This window comes from Mobula hypostoma, chromosome 6 (genome assembly GCF_963921235.1).
Source record: "Mobula hypostoma chromosome 6, sMobHyp1.1, whole genome shotgun sequence".
Lineage (NCBI taxonomy): Eukaryota > Metazoa > Chordata > Chondrichthyes > Myliobatiformes > Myliobatidae > Mobula > Mobula hypostoma.
The window spans coordinates 169,440,602-169,462,514 of NC_086102.1; the positions used below are offsets into that span (position 1 = coordinate 169,440,602).

At 38.3% G+C, this 21,913-nt stretch overlaps 1 protein-coding gene across 4 annotated transcripts in view; it reads left to right on the top strand.

Annotated features, from left to right (window-relative positions):
• The window catches only part of dcaf17 (ddb1 and cul4 associated factor 17), a 77,326-nt gene that overhangs the window by 48,399 nt on the left and 7,014 nt on the right, over nucleotides 1-21,913 (top strand). For 3 of the 4 annotated variants that reach the window (XM_063052233.1, XM_063052232.1, XM_063052230.1), the window contains exons 10-15: nucleotides 851-956; nucleotides 1,054-1,196; nucleotides 1,965-2,074; nucleotides 2,751-2,838; nucleotides 3,996-4,076; nucleotides 12,210-12,365. In XM_063052233.1, the coding sequence (XP_062908303.1) occupies nucleotides 851-956; nucleotides 1,054-1,196; nucleotides 1,965-2,074; nucleotides 2,751-2,838; nucleotides 3,996-4,076; nucleotides 12,210-12,365 (684 nt within the window). Of the gene's footprint in view, nucleotides 1-850; nucleotides 957-1,053; nucleotides 1,197-1,964; nucleotides 2,075-2,750; nucleotides 2,839-3,995; nucleotides 4,077-11,140; nucleotides 12,002-12,209; nucleotides 12,366-21,913 lie in introns of those variants that run through there. The other variant, XM_063052234.1, reaches the window with a different exon arrangement.

Genomic DNA, 21,913 nt, shown 5'->3' on the forward strand with positions numbered 1-21,913 from the left:
ACTTGATCTCATATTCTCAATATTTATTGCTTATTTATTTATTCTTTTTATTTTTCTTTTTGTATTTGTACAGTTTGGTGTCTTTTGCACATTGGTTGTTTATCTGCTCCTCTTTCAAATCGATAGGAAAAAAAAACACTGGATAATGAAATGAGTAATTAAATTGCCAAGCTATCACAACTATTATTATGAAATTAGAAGTAGTATCTGATGTGTAAAATTATGAAAATGAGACAAAAGAAATTGGATTTTAATTATGAGGATACTCAGTTGTGTAGCAGATCTTCCTTTAATTTAAATCTCATAGAAAGAATAATCCATATAAATACAATAGCCATCAATCTAAAATGTGCCCCCAAATCTTAGGTTTGAACTCTGAGGCTTGAGCCCTTAACTTGCTGATTCAACTGGTAAGTGTGACAGTAATTTGGACAAGATGATGGGTGATTACTTTTATCTCCAGATTTCAATTTCATGTGTTTTATTGGTGCAACTCTGATAGTGATTCCACTTTTTAAAAAAAAATGCTAGATTTCCATCGGTAGATCAACAACTCACCAGTATAATTTTCATTATATTTACAGCATTTACAAAATATGATTAAGTTATTCTGTATTTTTAAATAATTTATATTCACTGAATAAGATGATTAACAGGTATTAATTCATAACAATCAGAAATTTCTTAATTGAATCATCTATGATTACACTGAAAATCCAAGTCAGGTGATATGTTTTTAATAGACTTTGAAAATATACAATCTCAAAAGGCAAAACAATCTGTAACACAATATTTCTGTTTGTAAGGTAGAATTGAAGCATAAGTAGTAATTCCCATGTCTTTTATACAGTTTACACAGAAACAATGTATTCTTGGCCAAAACTGTGAATGGAACAACACAACTGGGATTGTAGGTGCAGCTCCATTTGGAATTCCATGTAATATTAACATAACAGGTATCTTGTAATGAAAATAAAATATCTGTATTATCCAAATTGGGATTCACAAGTAGTTCATTATTGATATAAACTCAAAAGATATATTTTTTTACAGATTGTCCACCTATTCTATTTGAAGTGGCTTGTCTTGAAAGCGCATTGCAGATTGGAGGATATCCCTGGCATTACATCATTACACCTAATAAGCAAAACCAGAAGGGCATCTACCATATTTGTTCGCTAAAGGATAAAAAATTGGTAATGTAACACAACTATGTACTTATTGCGCAACATGATTTTGTATTTTGATAGTATATTCTCAACAGTCTGAAAATTAAGAATGCTGGAAAACTCGACAGGTCAGACAGTATCTTTAGAACAGGGGTTCCCAAACTTTTTCATGCCATGGACCCCCTACCATTAACTGAGGAGTCCGTGGACCTCAGTTTGGGAACCCCTGCTTTAGAATGAGAAACCAAGTTAATGAACCAGACTGAAGGAAAGTTCAAAATTGAAGATTTTGTTGCAATGAAGTGAGTAAAAAGAACAAAGGGAATACCTGTGATGGAGTAGAGTATAATATGTTGTAGTGATGCCAGATGAGAGGAATTGCTGAAGACTGCACTTCTCTACACTTAGCTTCCTAAGTGTGCTTCATTCCACTCTCCGTTTTTCCAGTTTTGTATTTGTACCGATGAGATTTTCCACACCTTCCTTAACTGGTTTTCTCTGCATTATGATTGATAGTTCTACCTTCAGAAGAGTAAATGAGAATTATATTCTGTTCTTCACATAATTGTAATGCTGGTTTGTGCAGAGGGCAACCTGTGATGTGTGAAAGGGAACAATACTTGTTATAATGGTGTGAGAGTTCCACCGAAGTGAAACGGCATGGTGTAATAACTACATTCAAAAGTGTTTATTTTTTTAATCTCAAAGATTACTTAAGTTTTTGCACTCAGATCTGGTCTTTTTGTGAACATAATCTTGGGATTTAAATTGTGAAATGTACTTTTGTCCATTTAGGCAGAGAATGGAATTCAAGAGATGCAAAGTTTTTCATTGGAAACTGATTGGATATATTTCCATCCGGATGACTCAGGAAGGATCATGCATATTGGGCCAACACAGATTAAGTAAGTTCATCAGCTCGTGCGTTGACTATTACTTTCAAAGGAAAAAGCCTTGGATTATCGTCAATGTACCATGCTTCTTTAAATGGAAGGTTGTGGTAAATAGTTTAAGGAAGATTTCTATTGGAAAAATAGCCTCCTGGGGGAAATGTTAAAGAGAAAACCAATACAAATATGAACAATATCATACTTCCGTTGTGATTACTTTGCATTGTTTGGGACATTATAAATAATATTCATGGATTAAGTGAGTAGGTGCCATTAGATATGACAAGAGGAAAAAATTTCTTCAGTTATTAGGTAAGTAGGCCTAAGAGGAATGTGAAATAGTTTGAAACCAAATGATAAACAGGCCGCAAGTATTGTTATGCCTAGTCCTTGAGGAAAAGGTGCCATCAGGAGAAGAAACAAATGGCTTGGACTTAATTTTTCTTCAAAATGTTTTTTAAGTCAGGTGTTTATGTAATTATTTTAAGATAGTTCACCTTAATCCAAAGACTTAATAACTGCCAGTAATTCATTATTGGTAACGTGTTGTGGATGTTTAAATGCTATGCACGTTTTAGTACTGTTTAAGAATTTAAAATCTAGATTATTAATATATCCCTTTTATCATATAGAGATATTTTACACTTTGCCATTCTTTGCGTTGTACATCATTGTTCATTATGTTCCTCAGTGTGTTGCAGTTGATTGAAAAATCTGAAGATGAGCAAAGATGGCAGGTTTTACAAGCCTTTACTATTTTATCTAAAAGAGAAAGAAAGGTAACTCAATATCATTCATCTTTACATTCTTATTTGCGCTATAGGTTAAATTGGTTCATATGTAGATTGGGAAAAGAAGGGTTGGAAATTCACAGAGATGCAGACTTCCTTTCATATGGCAAGTGCCACCATTCTTATCAGGTGTTCCATTCCTCTGTATATCTGTTTTTAGTGTGCAGTGGTTCATTGGTGTTGATACCCTAGCCAGAGCATAGCAATGGGGAAATAATTGTGTTTGCCTTTACCTGTAGGAATAATGTTATATGCAAACACGGTTTTCTTGATGGGTTGAATCCAAGATACACTGAAACTTGTTTAAATAATATTTGTCCTTGATAAAATTGAAATATTTAGCAGAATTCATGCCATGTAAACATGTACTAAAGGCCGTCCAAGATTTGACAACGTTAATGGTAGAGGAGTTTCTCGCAATACATAATGGGGGTAACAGTATAATTAAGTAATGTCTCCTATTGTGGGCCACTTAGTTTTCCCTGTTACGAACAGGTACTTCAGGTGAACCTACATCAATATAATTAAACATTTACTTGGAAATATATGGAAGCTCAGTCAGCATAATTTTACACTGAATGTCATTAGAATCAATCAACACTAATCCTGCTCAAAATAGACAAAAATAGGAAAGTGAACCACAGTTATAGGCAACACACGCAATGTACTGGATGAACTCAGCAGGTCAGGCAACATCTTTGATGATGAATAAACGGTCGATGTTTTGGGCCAAGGCAGACCTGCAGGGTTCCTCCACCATTATGTGTGTGATGCTCTGGATTTCCAGCATTTGCAGATTCTCGTGTTCACAATTATCGGCAGTTGTTTTCCATAGGCAAAATCTCAGGAAGTGAAGCTAGACAATGTTCTCCATTTCCTAAATATGGGATGTCATGACAGTAATTGGAAAGTACCACTGTAAAATCATTATGCAATCAAAATGTATACCAAATTTAAAAATACTCAGTATACAAAAATGTAACTGTTGTACAATATAAAAATGTCACAATACAAACGTGAAAATTGAAGGTATTCTAAAGTTGTATTAAAGATTTTCTGTTTGTATGATAGTGTTTGGAAAGTATAAGACTGTTGCATATTTAAGAAAAATGCTTGCCTTTCTCTAAATATTTCTGCTATTACAGGTAGAGAACTCAGTAACGGTGACGGCCTATGGCCGAGTTGTGAAAAGACAGTTTTCTGAATTGGATGATGATCAGTATGAGGTAATTGCAAAGTTGGAATAACAGCACATTGGATTTGTTTTCTCTTCCTTCAATATTTGTTAATGATAGAAGAGAATTTTGTTTTTGGAACTGTCTCTGTCACCTGCTAATTGAATGCTTCAGCACTTTATCAGACCTTCTCCACCCCAGACCCTTCCAAATAAGACCATAAGACATTTGATCATTCCACCCATCGAGTCCTCTCCACCGTTTCATCATGGCTGATCCCAGATCCTATTCAACCCCATTCACCTGCCCTCTCACCATATCCCTTGATGCCCCAATCAATCAGGAAACTATCAACTTCTGCTTTGAATATACCCACGGACTTGGCCTCCACCGCAGTCTGTGGCAGACCATTCCACAGATTCACCACTCTTTGACTAAAAAGAATTCCTGCTTATTTCTGTTCTAAAAGGTCGTCCTCAATTTTCATGCTGTGCCCTGTAGTTCTGGATACCCCCACCAGAGGATGCATCCTCTCCACATCCACCCTATCTCATCCTTTCAACACTTGGTAGATTTGAATGAGATCCCCACGCATTCTTCTAAATTCCAGTGAGTACAGGCCCAGACCTGCCAAACACTCCAAATATGTTAACCTCTTCATTCCCAGAATCATCCTCGCATACCTCCTCTGGACTCTCTCCAATGACAATACATCCTTTCTGAGATAAGGACCCAAAACTGTTGACAGTACTCCCAAGTGTGGCCTGACTAGTGTCTTATAAAGACTCAGCATTATCTCCTTGCTTTTATATTCTATTCTCCTTGAAATAAATGGCAACATTACATTTGCTGCCTTTACCACAGACTCAACCGGTGAATTAGCTTCTGGGAGTCTTGCATAAGGACTCCTAAGTCCCTTTGCACCTCTGATTTTTGAATTTTCTCCCCATTTAGATAATAGTCTTCACTTTTGTTCCTTTTACCAAAAGCGCATTATCATACATTTCCCAACACTGTACTCCATCTGCCAACTTTTTGCCCATTCTTCCAAGTTGTTTAAGTCTGGCTGCAATCACATTGCTTCCACAGTACTACCTCCCCCTCCACCTATCTTGATATCATCCGCAAACTTTGCCACAAAGCCATCAATTCCACTGCATTCCTGCTGAAGGGTCTTGGCCTGAAACGCCGAGTGTACTCTTTTCCATAGATGCTGCCTGGCCTGCTGAGTTCCTCCAGCATTTTGTGTGAATTCCACTATCTAAATCATTGACAAACCATATGATAATTAGCAATCACAATACTGGCCCCTGAGGAACACTAGTCACTGGCAACCATCCAGAAAAGGCCCCCTTTATTCCCATTCGTTGCCTCCTGCCTGACAGCTATTCCTCTATGCATGCCTGTTTTTTTTCCTGTAACACCATCTTAAGTAGCCTCATATGTGGCACCTTATCAAATGCCTTCTGAAAATCTAAGTAAATTACATCCACTTCCTCTTCTTTGTCCATCCTGCTTGTTACTTCCTCAAATGCCTGTTAACAGATATGTCAGGCAAAATTCCCCTTCAGAGAAACCATGCTGACTTTGACTTATTTTATCATCAGTCTCCAAGTAACCTGAAACTTCATCCTTAATAATAGGCTCCAACACTTTCCCAACCACTGAGGCTAGACTAACTGGCTTGTAATTTCCCTTCTTTTGCCTTCCTCCCTTCTAAAAGAGTGGAGTAACAGATTTGTGAGGGAAGATTTCCCTTTACAGAAGCCGTGCTGACTTTGACTTATTTTATCATTAGTCTCCAAGCATCCCAAAACCTTGTACTTAATAATGGACTCCCAACAAGTGACTTCTGCATATTTACTGTTTTTTTCATATGAAATTGATTTTTTAAATCTAATTACCACAAACTGGACATTTTTTCAAATTTGTTTTGTTCTACAGGCATTGATGGGATCTGTAATTAGATTAAAGCAAAACAAGTTAATTTATTTCAGAGTTTGTAGCAAAAGAAAGAATAACATTCAGTAGTCATTTTCTTTCATCCAACTGGCCAAAATTTAAATCAGATTCCAACCCTGAATTAAAAACCAAGATGCACAGTGTTACCTTCTTCAGGCTTAGTGTGCTAAGTGAATTAAATGAAACCATCTCATTAGAGTCTTAATGGGGATGCAGCATTGTAAACTTATCAAATATGTTGGACAAATTCCAATCATAACAAAATCATCTTTTGTCTGTGAAGCAAACATTTGAACTGGTCAGTGTAGTCAAGTTTTAACATACATCTACAGTGGTACTCTGGCTTCATCCAAAATTGGTCACTATTATAAATGCGCAAACATCAATGTAATTCATGCAACACATTCAATACTGTTGAGTTACAAGAAGATTGGAGCTTGATATGCACATGGCTTACTTGACCAGATGCAGTTGTTATATCCATAATTAGTTGAGGATCCACAGTGTCAGCTTCAGTATATGGCAGGGGTTCCTAACCTGAGTTCCACAGATCTCATGCTTAACGGTATTGGTCCATGGCATACAAAAGATTGGGAACCCCTGGTATATGGTATTTTTGTTATTCTTGTACCCATCCACCATAACTGTTAAGACCGAACACTGGCTGATCTTAGTAATCTCCAATATTACAAATTCATCTCTTTTTTTTTGAGAACTGAGGAACTGCCTTTTCTACTTTTTCCCTTACTTTCTCCTGAATAATGTAATACCCAGACTGTAGTCAGTACAGCTTTTTCCATAAATGCCTTGTTTTCCTGACTACTTTGAAACTTGCAGCATATGGTCACAGTTCCCAACGTGTCCCCCATCCTACACTTCCGCTACCTGCCCAGTTTCAATTCCTAAGATAAGATCAAGTACTGCTCTGTCTCTGGTTGGGCTCTCAACCTATTATTTCAGAAGCTTTCTAAGATGCACTGAACAAATTCTTCTCCACCCAAGCCCATGGTACTAAGGCAATTGTAATCAATATTGAGGTAGTTAAAATGCCCATTATTATAACCCTTTTGTTCTTCCACTTTTCTGTATACGCTCATATATCTTTTCCTCTAATTCCCACTGACAAGATCCATATTATAACTACACCCCTGTTATTCCCAGGTTCTACCCATATGGCTTCACTGGATAATCCCTCAGGGGTCTTCTCTAAGTACAAAAGTTACGTTTTCCTTAATCAGGAGTGAGACTCTCCATCCTCTTTTGCATTCCACCTGCCATGCCTGAAACTTAGCTGCCAGTCTTGTCCTTCCCTCAACCATGTTTCTGTGATTGCAATTGCATTATCATTTCAAATGCTGATCCATGCTATAAACTCATGTGATTTACCTTTAATGCAAGTAAATGCACTTGAGACTCCCATGTTCCCTTAAAGTGCTCTGCCCCCACTTACTTGATTTATTCTCCACATTTCTCTCCCCACCATTCTTCAACCACCACCCCACCCCCCGCACTGCTGCTGTGCTTCCCATCTGCTGCTCAATTAATTTAACTTTCACTGATAAGCCTGAGCAAACCTGCCTGCAAGAATACTGTTACCCCTCCAGTTCAGGTGCCGCTGTTATAAGATGGCACTACCGAAGATTTGCAACAGCTTACTGGTGAGGCAAGAGTTTGGACTAAAAACATTATTTTTAACATCTTTTCTTAAGCAAATTGTGGTGAACTGTTGCAGCAGACAGTGAGGAGGCAGGTGGAAGCAAGGGTGGTTGGGGAGATGAGCCATGCTAGGGCATTGTGAGGTGCAGCATGTTCGAGTTGGGGTTGCAGACCGAGTTAGTGGTATCGCTGCTGGAGATGGAGTGAGCGTTTTGGAGAGGAGTTGATGCAGAAGAGTTTCAATGCTCAACCACATAACCCTGAATGGTAGTGAGGGAGGAGGTGTAGGACAGGTGTAGCACTTGTTCTGCTTGCAAGAATAAGTGCCAGGAGGGAGATCACTGGAGAGGGACAAATGGACAAGGGAGTCGCATAGGGAGCAATCCTTGTGGAAAGCAGAAAGTGAGGGGGAAGGAAAGATGTGCTTGGTGGTGGGATCCTGTTGGAGATGGCAGAAGTTTTGCAGAATTACGTGCTGGGCGTGGAGGCTGGTGAGGGTGGTAGGTGAGGACAAGTGGAACTCAGTCCCTGGTACAGTGCGGGAGGATGGGGTAAAAGAGATGTGCGTGAAATGGAAGAGATGTGGTTGAGGGCAGCATTGATAGTGGAGGAAGGGAAGCCCCTTTCTTTGAAAAAAGAGGACTTCTCCTTCATTCTAGAATGAAAAGCCTCATCCTGAGAGCAGATACAGCAGAGGCGGAGGAATTGATAGAAGGGGATAGTATTTTTTACAAGTAACAGGGTGGGAAGAGGTATAGTCCAAGTAGCTGTGAGAGTCCATGGGTTTATAATAGACATCAGTGGATAAGCTGTCTCCGGAGATAGAGACAGTGAGATTGAGAAAGGGGAGGGAGGTGTCGGAAATGGACCAAGTAAATTTGAGGGCAGGGTGGAAGTTGGAAGCAAAGTGGATGAAGTCACGGATGTAGGTTGGAAGCGACTGAACTAGGGGGATAAAGCAGAGTTGAAGTATGCAGATTTGAGTTCAGTGTGGGGCACGGACAAGCTGAAACAATGGGTCTACCTGGACAAGCGAGTTTGTGGATCTTGAGTAGGAGGTAGAAACAGGGTGCGGGAATTACAAGGTTGGTGGCGGTGGATGGGAGATCTCTAGAGTCAATAAAGGTAGTGATGGTGTGGGAGAAAATGGCCCGGTGCTCCTTAGTGCGGTCCTGTTCGAGGGGTAAGTAAGAGGATGTGTCTGAAAGTTGGTGCTGGGCCTCATCAAGACACGTATGCCAGACTACTACAGCACCCCCCTTATCTGCAGGTTTGATGGCGAGGTTAGGGTTGGAACCTTAGAATTTCAAGGTTTATAATTTACACATTTTTTGATAATAAATATGCTTTGAATCTTTGATTTTTTTCCAAGGGGCCATTCCCCCATACCATGATATTTAAGAGGGGAGTGATTAACAAGCATTCCTGCACTACCTGCTTCACTTATCACCTCGTCTGGTGGGCACCCATCTCCTTTCATGCAGTAGTTTCACAAGTTAGTACAATGTATAATATTTTCCACATCCTGGAGGTTCTATGAAGTCAAAGTCCAGTTCATTGTCATGTGCACAAGTACATGTATGCTTAAGATAGAATGGAAAAAACACACTTGCAGCTGCAGCTCAGGCACATTGCATCATCTATACAGCATTCATAAAAAACATAAATTTCACACAATTTTTGCAAAAAAAGCACAATTAGAACAAAAAATGTCCATTTTAGTGCAAGATGATCAACGTGGTCATTCAGTTGCTAAACTGTCGTGATTAGGGTTTTGTTAGTTGGTTCAAGACCAAAATTGTTGAAGGGAAATAGTTATCCTTGAACCTGCTGGTGAAAAGCTTCAAACTTCTGTACGTTTTGCACAATGTTAGCTATGAATAGATGGCATGGCCCGGATGGTGTGGATCTTGTATTCCTGGCATTTGAATTCCTATCACAGACTATCAAGCAACAGTCAAGATAGAACATAGAACGTTACATGATGTAGACAATGATGTTGTGCGGACCATTTAACTTACTTCAAGATCAATCTCACCCTTCCTTCCCACGTAGCCCTCCATTTTTTTCTTTTATCCATGTGCCAAAAGTCTCTTAAATGTCCCTATTGTATCTGCCTCTACCGCCACTCTCGGCAGTGCGCTTCCCACTCTCTGTGCTTTTTTAAAAAAAACTTGCTTCTGACAACCTCCCTATAGTTTCGTCCAGTCACCTTAAAATTATGCCCTCTCATATTAGCCATTGCCACCGCCACCCTAGGAAAAGGATACTTTCTGAAGATACTTTTAACTGGATATCTTCAGAAGTTTGTTAGTGTTCAATGACAAGCTGAACCAAGAAAGTAGCACTTACCTTATGATTGTATTTATGTGCTGTGCCCAGTTCACATCATCCAATATGTTAATGCCAAGGAATTTAAAGCTGCTGACTCTCTCCACTGCTGATTTCTGCCCCCACCCCCCCCGCCCAATATAGTCTGTCAGATTTTCACCCTCCTTTACCCTTCCTGAAGTCAATAATCAGCTCTGTAATTTCACTGGTGCACCACTCAACTAGATGTCCTGTCTCACTCTGGCAAGCTGTCTCATCTCCACCTGTGATACATCCAACAACAGTAATATCATTGGCAAATTTGAAGCTGGCATTGGAGGTGTGTTTAGCTATACAATCATGAGTAAAACTGGGGGGGGGGGGGGGTTGAAACATGCAGCCTTGCATGCACCTGTGCTGATGATCAGCAAGGTGGTGATAGTATCAACCTTCACTGAGTGGGGTCTACAGATGACAAAGTCCAAATGCAGATCCAATTACATTCATCATCCTCATCAGGTGCCGTGCCCAGTTTGAGCTTTGACTGCCATGGTCCATACACTCCTGTTTCGAGTCAAGTGGATCAATTCATTGGTATTCATTTCCAGTTCTCTGGCTGCTGTCTCCATCATCATTTGTCTTTGTCTTCCTCTTGCTTTCTTCCCTTCAATCTTTCCCATAACTACTGTGCATTCTAACTCCTCTTTCCTAATCACATGTCCAATGAAGTTATGTTGCCTTTTCATGATCTCATACATTATTTCTCTTTTTGTGTTTGCGCTGTTCATGACATCCTCATTACATACGTTTCGTCCATGATATTCTTTGCATCCTCCTCAAAAACCACATCTCTGCTGCTACAATTCGTTTCCTCATGTTACTAGATATTGTCCAGCATTCTGAGCCATAAACATAACTGGATAAACGTAACATTTTAGTACTCTGAGGCGGGTTGTCATGCCTATTTTAGTGTTGGTCAGTATACTCTTCATTTTCGTAAAGATGTCTTTTGCCATCCCTATTCTTCTTTTAATGTCTAAGTCGCACCTGACATCTGATGCCACCCAGCTTCCTAAGTAGTAAAAGTTCTGTACTGGTTTTATGTCTTACCCGTTTCTTCTCAGCCTGCAGACGGGATTCTCCTTCTTTTTGGATATCACCATACATTGTCTTTTTGCAATTGATAGGTAGACTCAACTACGTTATGGACTGTCAAATCTAATGTTTGTTAAAAGTCCACTTCTTGCTGGCGATCTCCATCAGACTCTCAGAACCTCAGCAGACTCTCGCGACCATGCTCCGATGCCCAAGGTCACCTGATCTGACCTCTGGATAATGAACAGCCTCCAACTCTTCGGCACAATGCTCCCTGACCCAAAATTTCTGCAGCATGACCCCTTTCTCCCACCTCCAAGGGCCCTATGCTCCATGACCTACCCTGTTTCAATGACAAAGGATTGGCCTTTTTGTACATAGTCTTCATGCAGTAAGGCGGACCTGTGTACAAAGTGGCCTGCTGCCATTTCCTGTTTAAAGCATCTTGTACAGAATTCTGGACCTGATTATCTTTTCAGAAGCCAAGTCCAAGTTTAGTTGATTCCATTAGCAGAAACAGCAAATTAAAAATTATTGCATTGCATACAGAGGTATCATTTAGACCTTTGTGGATGGCAATTCAGGTTGGTAAAGGCTTCCTGTATCTTAAAAAGCCACCGTGCAGCTATCTGAGCATGTTGATGTTTGCATATGATTGAAAATAAATATCATTGCACTTGATAATGTTGTTTAATTTGTATTTATTTCTAACTTGCATTTCAATCTTCAATTTTTGCCGGATACCAAATTGGATGAAGCATATGCATTCTGAACAGTCGTGGGTAGAAGTTCTTGTATTTCAATTAATAATACAAAATATAACCTGATAAATTTAGCATACGTTATGTTGAGCCTGTTCAATGGATATATACTTAGAAGTTCTTCACTTTCTCCATGATTTAATTTTAAGTCAAATAGAATTGTTAAATGTATTCCCATGATCTTGTTTAAAAAGGCAATATTGGAACATTATAAATCATGAAAATATGTGAAAGTTAAATTGAGGCAGGTTATAAGATTATACAACACTGAATGTATACTGTCATACAACAAAGTTTATACAGAGTAATAGTGAGTTGCTATTCTCTGTATATGTATTATTAAAGTTATCAGATAATGCTAATTATGAATGAACTCTTTACTCTGTTTCATTTTTAAAAGATCTTTAAAATGGTAGACTATGAAGATGAGCTTGAATTGTTGACCGTTCTGGCAGTAGCTCCAACGGACAATGAAGGGAATGCACGTCTTGATTTTTATGACAACCAAATAGGCACTTTGATTAAGAGCGTTTCATTAAAGGAACCATGGGATGTTGTAAGTATGACTAGTAATTAGTTTAAGGGTTTTATGGATTGGTTCTTTAGTTGCATGGTTGAAGTTTTACAAAAATATTTGTCTGACTTGTGGCATACCATGCACTGAACTGGGAACAGAATTAGACTATTCAGCCCATCAAGTCTGCTCCGTCATTCCATTATGGCTGATCCCAGATCCCACGCAATCCCATACACCTGCCTTCTCACCATATCTTTTGATGCCCTGACCGATTAAGAAACTATCAACTTCTGCCTTAAATATACCCATAGACTTGGCCTCCACCACAGTCTGTGGCAGACCATTCCACAGATTCACTACTCTGGCTAAAAAAATTGATCCTTGCCTCTGATCTAAAAGGTCACCCCTCAATTTTGAGGCTGTGCCCTCTAGTTCTGGATACCCCCACCATAGGGTGGACATGGAGAGGATGTTTTCTATCTAGTCCTTTCAGCATTCGGTAGCTTTCAATTAGATCCCCCCACATTCTTCTGAATTCCAGTGAGTACAGGCCCAAAGCTGCCAGACACTCCTCATATGTTAACCCCTTCGTTCCCAGAATAATCCTCGTGAACCTCCTCTGGACTCTCTCCAATGACAACACATCCTTTCTGAGCTATGCGGCCCAAATCTGTTGACAACACTCCAAGTGCGGCCTGACTAGCTTCTTATAAAGCCTCAGCATTATCTCCTTGCTTTTGTAGTCTATACTCCTTGAAATAAATGCCAACATTGCATTTGCCTTCTTTACCACAGACTCAACCTGTAAATCAACCTTCTGTAAGTCCCATTGCACCTCCGATGTTTGAACTTTCTTCCCATTTAGGTAATAGTCCACACTATTGGTCGTCCTTACTGAAATGCATTATTGTACATTTCCCAACACTATATTCTATCTGCCAATTTTTTGCCCATTCTTCCAATTTGTGTAAGTCCTGCTGCAATAGCATTGCTTCCTCAGTACTACCTACCCCTCTACCTATCTTCGTATCATCTACAAACTTTGCCACAGAGCTATCAATTCCATTATCCAAATCACTGACAAACAATGTGAAAAGTAGAAGTTCCAATACTGACACCTGAGGAAAGCCACTAGTCACTAGCAGCCAAGCAGAAGAGGCCCCCTTTATTCTCACTCGCTGCCTCCTGCCTGTCAGCCATTCCTCTATCCATGCCTGTATCTTTCCCGTAATGCCATAGGATTTTATGGCACCTCATCAAATGCCTTCTGAAAATCTAAGTAAATGACATCCACTGCCTTGCTTGTTACTTCCTCAAATGCCTCTTAACAGATTTGTAAGGCAAAATTCCCCTTCAGAGAAACTATGCTGACTTTGACTTATTTTATCATTAGTCTCCAAGTAACCGGAAACCTCATCCTTAATAATAGACTCCAACACTTTCCCAGACGCTGAGATTGGGCTAACTGGCCTATAATTTCCCTTCTAAAAGAGTGGAGTGACATTGGCAATGTTCCTGATCTCCACAACCATGTCAGAATCAAATGATTCTTGAAAGATCACGACCAATGCATCCATTATCTCTTCAGCAATCTCCCCCAAGACTCTGGGATGTAGTCCATCTGGTTCAGTTGATTTATCCACTTTAAGGCCTTTGAGTTTGCCTAACACTTTTTCCGTTGTAATAGCAATGGCATTCACTCCTGTTCCCTGACACTCTTGGACCTGGCACACTGCCAGTGTCTTCCACAGTGAAGTTCATCTGCAATTTTTTTGTTCCTCATTACTACCTCACCAGCATCATTTTCCAGTGGTCCAATATCAACTCTCACCTCCCTTTTACTCTATATGACTGAAAAAAAAATTTAGCATCCTGCTTTATATTATTGGGTAGTTTGCCTTCATATTTCATCCTTTCCCTTCTTGTTTTTTTTTGTTGCCTTTTGTTTGGATTTTAAAAGCTTCCTAATTATTTAACTTCACATTGATTTTTGCTACCTTGTATGCCTTTTCCAGGATCAATAAAGTATGACTAACTAACTAACTAACTAACTTTCCTTGGCTTTCATGCAGACTTCAACTTCCTTGTCAGCCACAGTTGCCTACCCCTGCTACAGCTTTCCCCCGCCATCCGAAGGTAGAGCGTTCCTATGAAACGGTTCGTAAGCCAAAATGTCGTAAAGCGAAGAAGCAATTACCATTTATTTATATGGGAAAATTTTGTGAGCGTTTGCAGACCCAAAAATAACCTACCAAATCATGCCAAATAACACATAAAAACCTAAAATAACAGTAACATATAGTAAAAGCAGGAATGATATGATAAATACACAGCCTATATAAAGTAGAAATACTTTTCCACAATCATTACTGAACTGTTCTCCGTAGTGAAAACGTCACGCAAGCGCTGTTGGCAGAAAATCTCATGCAAGCGCTGTTGGCAAGAACACTCTCTCCAGTTACCTTTAAGCTATGAAGCTGCTAAATCATACCAAATAACACGTAAAAATACACAGCCTATATAAAGTAGAAATAATGTATGTACAGTGTGGTATCACTTATGGGAATCGGGAAGATAGCTTGCCGAGCACACTGATGATGGTGTGTTAGGCTGAGTCGGAGTTTGGGTGGTGCAGTGGCCCCCACCCTTCAGGCCGCCGAGCGATACATTGCCGCGAAGCATGCAGGAATGCAGTGGTAGCAGGGAGGTACACAGCACATGTTTAAGAAAAAAGCCGAAATAAACATGCTAATTAATTTGGTGCTGCCTGACACATAATTGTCGGCCCAGATCAGTGCCGATTTCCGATTGCGTCGTCTCTGATCTGGGCCGACAATTACGTGTTGGTGGCACCTAATTAATTAGCATGTTTATTTTGGCTTTTTTCTTAAAGATGTGCTGTGTGCCTCCCGGCTACCGTTGATTCTCCGCGTATCGGTATCTGTCCGTGGCCTGGGGGTTAGGGTGGTGGGACACTGGGGTGTCATCTTGTCGTCTGTTTCCATTAGAGCAGGCAGCTCATCTTCTATCTCTGCCCGCCTCGATGTCAAAGGTCGAGGTTCGTCAGCTGATGTGGAAGGCTTGCTTGACTGCTGAGCCTCGCTCATTTTTCTATCACACAGTTCTTTAATAAGGACTCAAACCATCCTGCAAATATCTCCTAAACCGACGTACCCTTTCAAAATTAAAGTCGTACTTTATCATTACTCATTGTTATCAATTGTTATCCTTTTTTCTTCCAATTGCATCAGCTCTTCACCTGTCAGTTCTTGGTGACGGGATGTTAAAACCTCTTCAACATCATGTTCATCAGCTTCCTCAAACCAAACTCACTTCGTCCTTACTTCGTTCACCACGATTGAAATGCTTAATTATGTCTAGTTTTACGCTAACTGTAACACCCTTATGAGCTCTTTCAGGCTTTTCCCATACCATAAAACTCATCTTGCAAACGGCTGCTCACAGGCATGTGTCTAAGCAAAGCAGTTCTGAATCAGGGGGAGAGCGGCTGCTCGGGGCGCGCGCTGCCTTTTATCGCGCGCTGAATTTTTTTTCGTAACAATGAAAACACCTTCTGAAAGCGAAAACAGGGTACTAATGTAGGTCTTTCGTAACAGTGAGGTTTCGTAAAGCGAATGTTCGAAAAACGGGGGACACCTGTATTTGAGAACAAATTCTCCTGTGGGACATATCTATCCTGCACCTTGTGAACTATTCCCAGAAACTTTAGCCATCTCTGTTCTGCCATCATCCCTGCCAGTATCCTCCTCTAGTCCACCTAGGCAGGTTCCTCTTTCATGCCTCTTTAATTCCCTTTATTCCATTGTGATACTGATACATGTGTCTTATCCTTCTCCCTCTCAAATTGCAATGATATTCAATCATATTATGATCACTGCCTCCTAAGGGCTCCTTTACATTAAGCTCCTTAATAAGATCTGTGTTATTACACAACACCCAATCTAAGATAGCCTTTCCCCAAGTAGGCTCAAGCACAAATGGCTCTAAAAAGCCATCTCGTAGGCATTCAACAAACTCTCTCTCTTGCGATCTGACACCAACTTGATTTTTCCAATCCTCTTGCATGCTGAAATCCCCCATTACAGTTGTGTCATTACCCTTATTACATGCCTTTTCCAGCTCCCTTTGCAATCTCAGCCCCACATCTTGACTACCATTTACAGGTCTGTATATGATTCCCATAATGTTTTTTTCCTTTGCAGTTTCTTAACTCCACCCACAAAGATTGAACATTCTGTGACCCTGTCACCTCTATCTAAAGATGTAATTCCATCTCTTACCAACAGAGCCACCCCACCACCTATGCCTCCTGCCTGTCGTTCAGATTCGAAGTATATCCTTTGATGTTAAGCTCCCGGCTATGCCTTCTTTCAGCCACGACTCAGTGAAGCCCACAACATCATACCAATCAATCTGTAATTGCACCACGAGTTCGTCCACGTTATTCCGAATGCTATGCGCATTTAAATACGGTGCCTTCAGTCCTGCATTATTCCCTGTTTTGATTTTGCCTCTGTGGTACAATATAACTCTTTGTCTGCATTTGTACCCAGTCATTGGCTTGTCCTTCCTTACATTCATGTTGCATCCATAATCTACTTGTAAACCTGCTGGCTCGTCCTCAGCTCTATCATACTGGTTCCCATCGCTCTACCATATTAGTTTAAACCACTCCTTTCTTTTCTTTTTAAATCTTTTTATTGAGTAAGTATACAAAAAAGGTAAAAAAATAAGCCATATAAACATTAATACAATGTTAAAGTATAATAAAATTCCAAAAGATAACAATACCAAAAAGAAAATACTACAAACAATGTAATTTAAGCATAAGAAACCAAGATAACATAATAGTATACTAGATTTTATATATATCAATGGAAAAAAAGAAAAAAAAACCCCCAAAAAAAAACCCACCGTGCAGCTAACTAAAAGCAAAGCAAAGCAATGGGCTAACTTGAAACCAAACAGAGTTAAACTTAAAATCACGTCCTCAATCCCGACCTCCATTAAAACAGTGAAAAAAAAACAAGAAGGGTAAATATTACATTAAATGAAAATATCGAATAAAAGGTCCCCAAATCTGTTCAAATTTAAATGAAGAATCATAAAGGTTACTTCTAATTTTCTCCAAATTCAAACATAAAATCGTCTGAGAAAACCAAAAAAAGGTAGTTGGAGCATTAAGCTCTTTCCAATGTTGTAAAATACATCTTTTCGCCATTAAAGTAAGAAATGCAATCATTCTACGGGCTGAAGGGGAAAGATTACTAGAAATTTTAGGTAGTCCAAAGATAGCAGTAATAGGGTGAGGAGAGATATCTATATTTAATACCTTAGAAATAATATTGAAAATATCTCTCCAAAAAGTTTCCAAAGTAGGGCAAGACCAAAACATATGAGTTAAAGAGGCTATCTGCCCCGAACATCTATCACAGAAAGGATTAATATGCGAGTAAAAACGCGCTAACTTATCTTTGGACATATGTGCTCTATGAACCACTTTAAATTGAATTAGGGAATGTTTAGCACAAATAGAGGAAGTATTAACTAATTGTAAAATCTGCCCCCAATCATCCACAGAAATGGTAAGCCCCAATTCCTGTTCCCAATCTACCCTAATCTTATCAAATGGAGCTTTCCTAAGTTTCATAATAATATTATAAATCATAGCCGATGCACCTTTCTGACATGGATTAAGGTTAATTATCGAATCTAAAATATATATAGGAGGAAGCATTGGAAAGGAAGAAAGTATAGTACTTAGGAAATTTCTAACTTGTAAATATCTAAAAAAATGTATTCTTGATAAGTTATATTTATTAGATAATTGTTCAAAAGACATAAGGGAACCATCTAAAAATAAATCCAAAAACCGTAAAATACCCTTAGTCTTCCAAGTTTGAAAAGCGCGATCCGTAAAAGAGGGAGGAAAAAATATGTTACCTAAAATAGGAATCGCTAACCCGAATTGATTAAGATCAAAAAATTTTCTGAATTGAAACCAAATGCGCAAAGCATATTTAACTATCGGGTTAGAGACCTGCTTAAGGCGTTTCGAATCAAAGGGAAGAGAGGAACCTAAAATAGAACCAAGTGTATAACCCTGAACAGATTGTAATTCCAATGCTACCCATTTAGGAATAGATAGTATGTCCCGGTCAAGTAACCAAAATTTCATATGTCGAATATTAATAGCCCAATAATAAAATCTAAAGTTAGGTAATGCTAAACCTCCATCTCTCTTAGCTTTCTGTAAATGTATTTTACCCAGTCTCGGATTCTTATTCTGCCAAATAAATGAAGAAATTTTAGAGTCAACTTTATCAAAAAAAGATTTAGGAACGAAAATTGGTAATGCCTGAAACACATATAAAAATTTTGGCAAAAAAAACATCTTAACTGCATTAATACGACCAATCAAAGTTAAATATAAGGGAAACCATTTAGATGAAAGTTGAGTAATATGGTCTATTAATGGTAAAAAGTTAGTCTTAAATAAATCTTTATGTTTACAAGTAATTTTAATCCCAAGATATGAAAAGTAATTATTAATCAATTTAAATGGAAATTTATAATATAAGGGAAGATGTTTATTAATCGGAAAAAGTTCACTCTTACTAAGATTTAATTTATAACCTGAGAAAAGACCAAATTGTGCTAATAACTCTAAAACAGCAGGAATGGATCTCTCAGGATTAGAAATATATAAAAGTAAATCATCAGCATAGAGTGATAATTTATGGGACTTTAATCCCGAGTTATCCCAGTAATATTTGAAGATTCTCGAATAGCAATTGCAAGAGGTTCTAATGCAATATCAAATAATAGGGGACTAAGAGGACAGCCTTGTCGAGTACCACGAAAGAGAGGAAAAAAAGGTGAGTTTAAAGAGTTAGTACGAACCGAGGCTACAGAGGAGTGATATAACAGTTTAATCCAGGATATAAATTTCAAGCTAAAATTAAACATTTCAAGCACCTTAAATAAATAAGGCCATTCTACTCTATCAAAAGCTTTCTCGGCATCTAAAGAAATAACACACTCAGGAACATTTTGTGAGGGAGTATAAACGATATTTAACAATGTACGAATATTATAAAAAGAGTAACGACCTTTAATAAAACCCGTTTGGTCTTCCGAAATAATAGAAGGAAGTACTTTTTCTAGTCTATTTGCTAATAACTTAGAAAAAACTTTAGAATCAACATTTAATAAAGATATTGGTCTATAAGATGCACATTGAGCAGGGTCTTTATCCTTCTTTAGTATTAAAGAAATTGATGCTCTATTAAAAGATTCCGGAAGTTTACCAAGTTTCAAAGAAGCCTCAAAAACCTTATAGAGCCAAGGAATCAATAAAGAAGCAAAACATTTATAAAATTCAACGGTAAACCCATCAGGGCCAGGAGCTTTCCCCAGATTCATAGAAAAAATAACATTCTTAATCTCATCCATTGTAATGGAAGTATCTAATAAAGAAGACATATCCTGTGAAATCTGAGGGAAGTCTAACTTATCTAAAAAATCATTCATATATTTAGAATCTCGAGGAGACTCTGATTGATATAAAGAAGAATAAAAATCACAAAAGGTTTGATTAATCCCCACATGATCCAATATCAATCGATCATTTTGGTTATAAATCTGATTGATTTGAGATTTAACATAATTAGATTTCAATTGATTAGCCAGCAGCTTGCCAATTTTATCACTGTGAACATAAAAATCACTTCTTGTTTTCTTTAATTGGTTTACAATCGAGGACGAGAGTAGTAAACTGTGTTCCATTTGAAGTTCAGTTCTTTGTTTGTATAGCTCCTCAGAAGGAGCCATAACATATTTCTTATCAATTTCTTTAATCTTGTCCACAATTGCCATCTCCTCCTGCTTCTGTTTCTTCCTCAAAGCAACGGAATACGAAATAATCTGACCCCGAATATAGGCTTTAAAAGTGTCCCAAAGAGTGTTAACCGAAATATCTTCTGTATGGTTAATTGTAAAAAAAAGCTCAATCTGTTCATTCATAAAATTAACAAAGTCCGAGTCCTGAAGCAACAGCGAATTAAAACGCCATTGTCTATTGTTTGGTATATTGGCCATAATTTTAATAGAAAGCTTAAGTGGAGCATGATCCGAAATGGTTATAGAATCATAATCACATTTAATCACTGAAGGAATGAGACGAGAATCAATGAAAAAATAATCAATTCTTGAATAGGAATGATGAACATGTGAAAAGAAGGAAAAATCTTTTTCCTGAGGATGCAGAAAACGCCAAATGTCCGTCGACCCAGAATCAGAAAGGAGAAAATTAATCAAATTTGCAGATTTATTAGGTAAAGTCCGTAAAGGAGCCGAACGGTCCAAAGCTGGAGATAAACAGGTATTAAGATCTCCGCCCCAAATCAATGAGAACTCGTTCAAATTCGGAAACTGATCAAACAATGATTTATAAAATTCCGGACAATCCATATTAGGAGCATAAACATTAACCAAAACTACTTTTTTATTAAATAGTAAACCACTAACCAATAAAAATCTACCATTCGGATCAGAGATAATATCCTGTTGTATAAAAGTAACTGAGGAATCTATAAAAATAGAGACGCCTCGAATCTTAGCATTGGAGTTCGAATGAAATTGTTGTCCCTTCCCGAATTTGAAAAAACGTAGTCTGTCCCCCCTCCGTACATGGGTCTCTTGTAAAAATAAAATTTGTGCTTTAAGTCTCCGGAACACTTTAAAAACTTTTTTTCTTTTAATAGGATGATTAAGACCATTAGTATTCCAGGAGACAAAATTAATAATAGACTCCATAAATCCTAAAGTCAACCCACAACAAGGAGGATTGACAATAGGCGCGACCCACAAACCCGGAGAGGAAACAGAACATACAAAAGATACCGGGGAAAAGGACGCAACCAGTACTTCAATAATGTATATAGCCCAAAGAGAAACAAACTAAAACGTGAAGCCCCTCCCACCACCCCCCACCCCAAGACCCCAAGGCAAAATCTAAAGCAGACCCGCCAGAAAGAAGCAAGCGCTAAAACTACCCCCATGACTTCCGGTATACGCTCCCTAAAAAAAAAGGTATAAATATGAAAAGGATCAGCTAATTGTAAAACAGTAAAAAAATAAGTAAAAAAAAGTTAGCTCAATTAAAATACACACAGAACAGAACAAAAGCCGGAAAATATATATTAAAAAAAAACCACAATAAACCTCAAACTCATGAATAGACACAGCAACAAAAAAAATAGGATTATTAACATAAAGTGATTATAAAAAGCAAAACAGAATAAAATTTTAAAAAAAACTACAAAATTTAAGGCCGCACAGGAAATACGTAAGATGACAAAAGGGAAGTAACCACCCAGAATCCCCTGGGAAAAGAAAGAAATGACGCAGTTAAAAAGAAAGTTTAGCAGCCATATTAAGAAATCAAAAGTAAACTTTTCTGCCCAAATAGGGCACAGAAAAGTTAAAACCAACCAATTCACAGCCTCCGGTCAACGGAGATAATTAAAAAAAAAGGCAATTAAGATGTTGAAGATGAAAGTTGA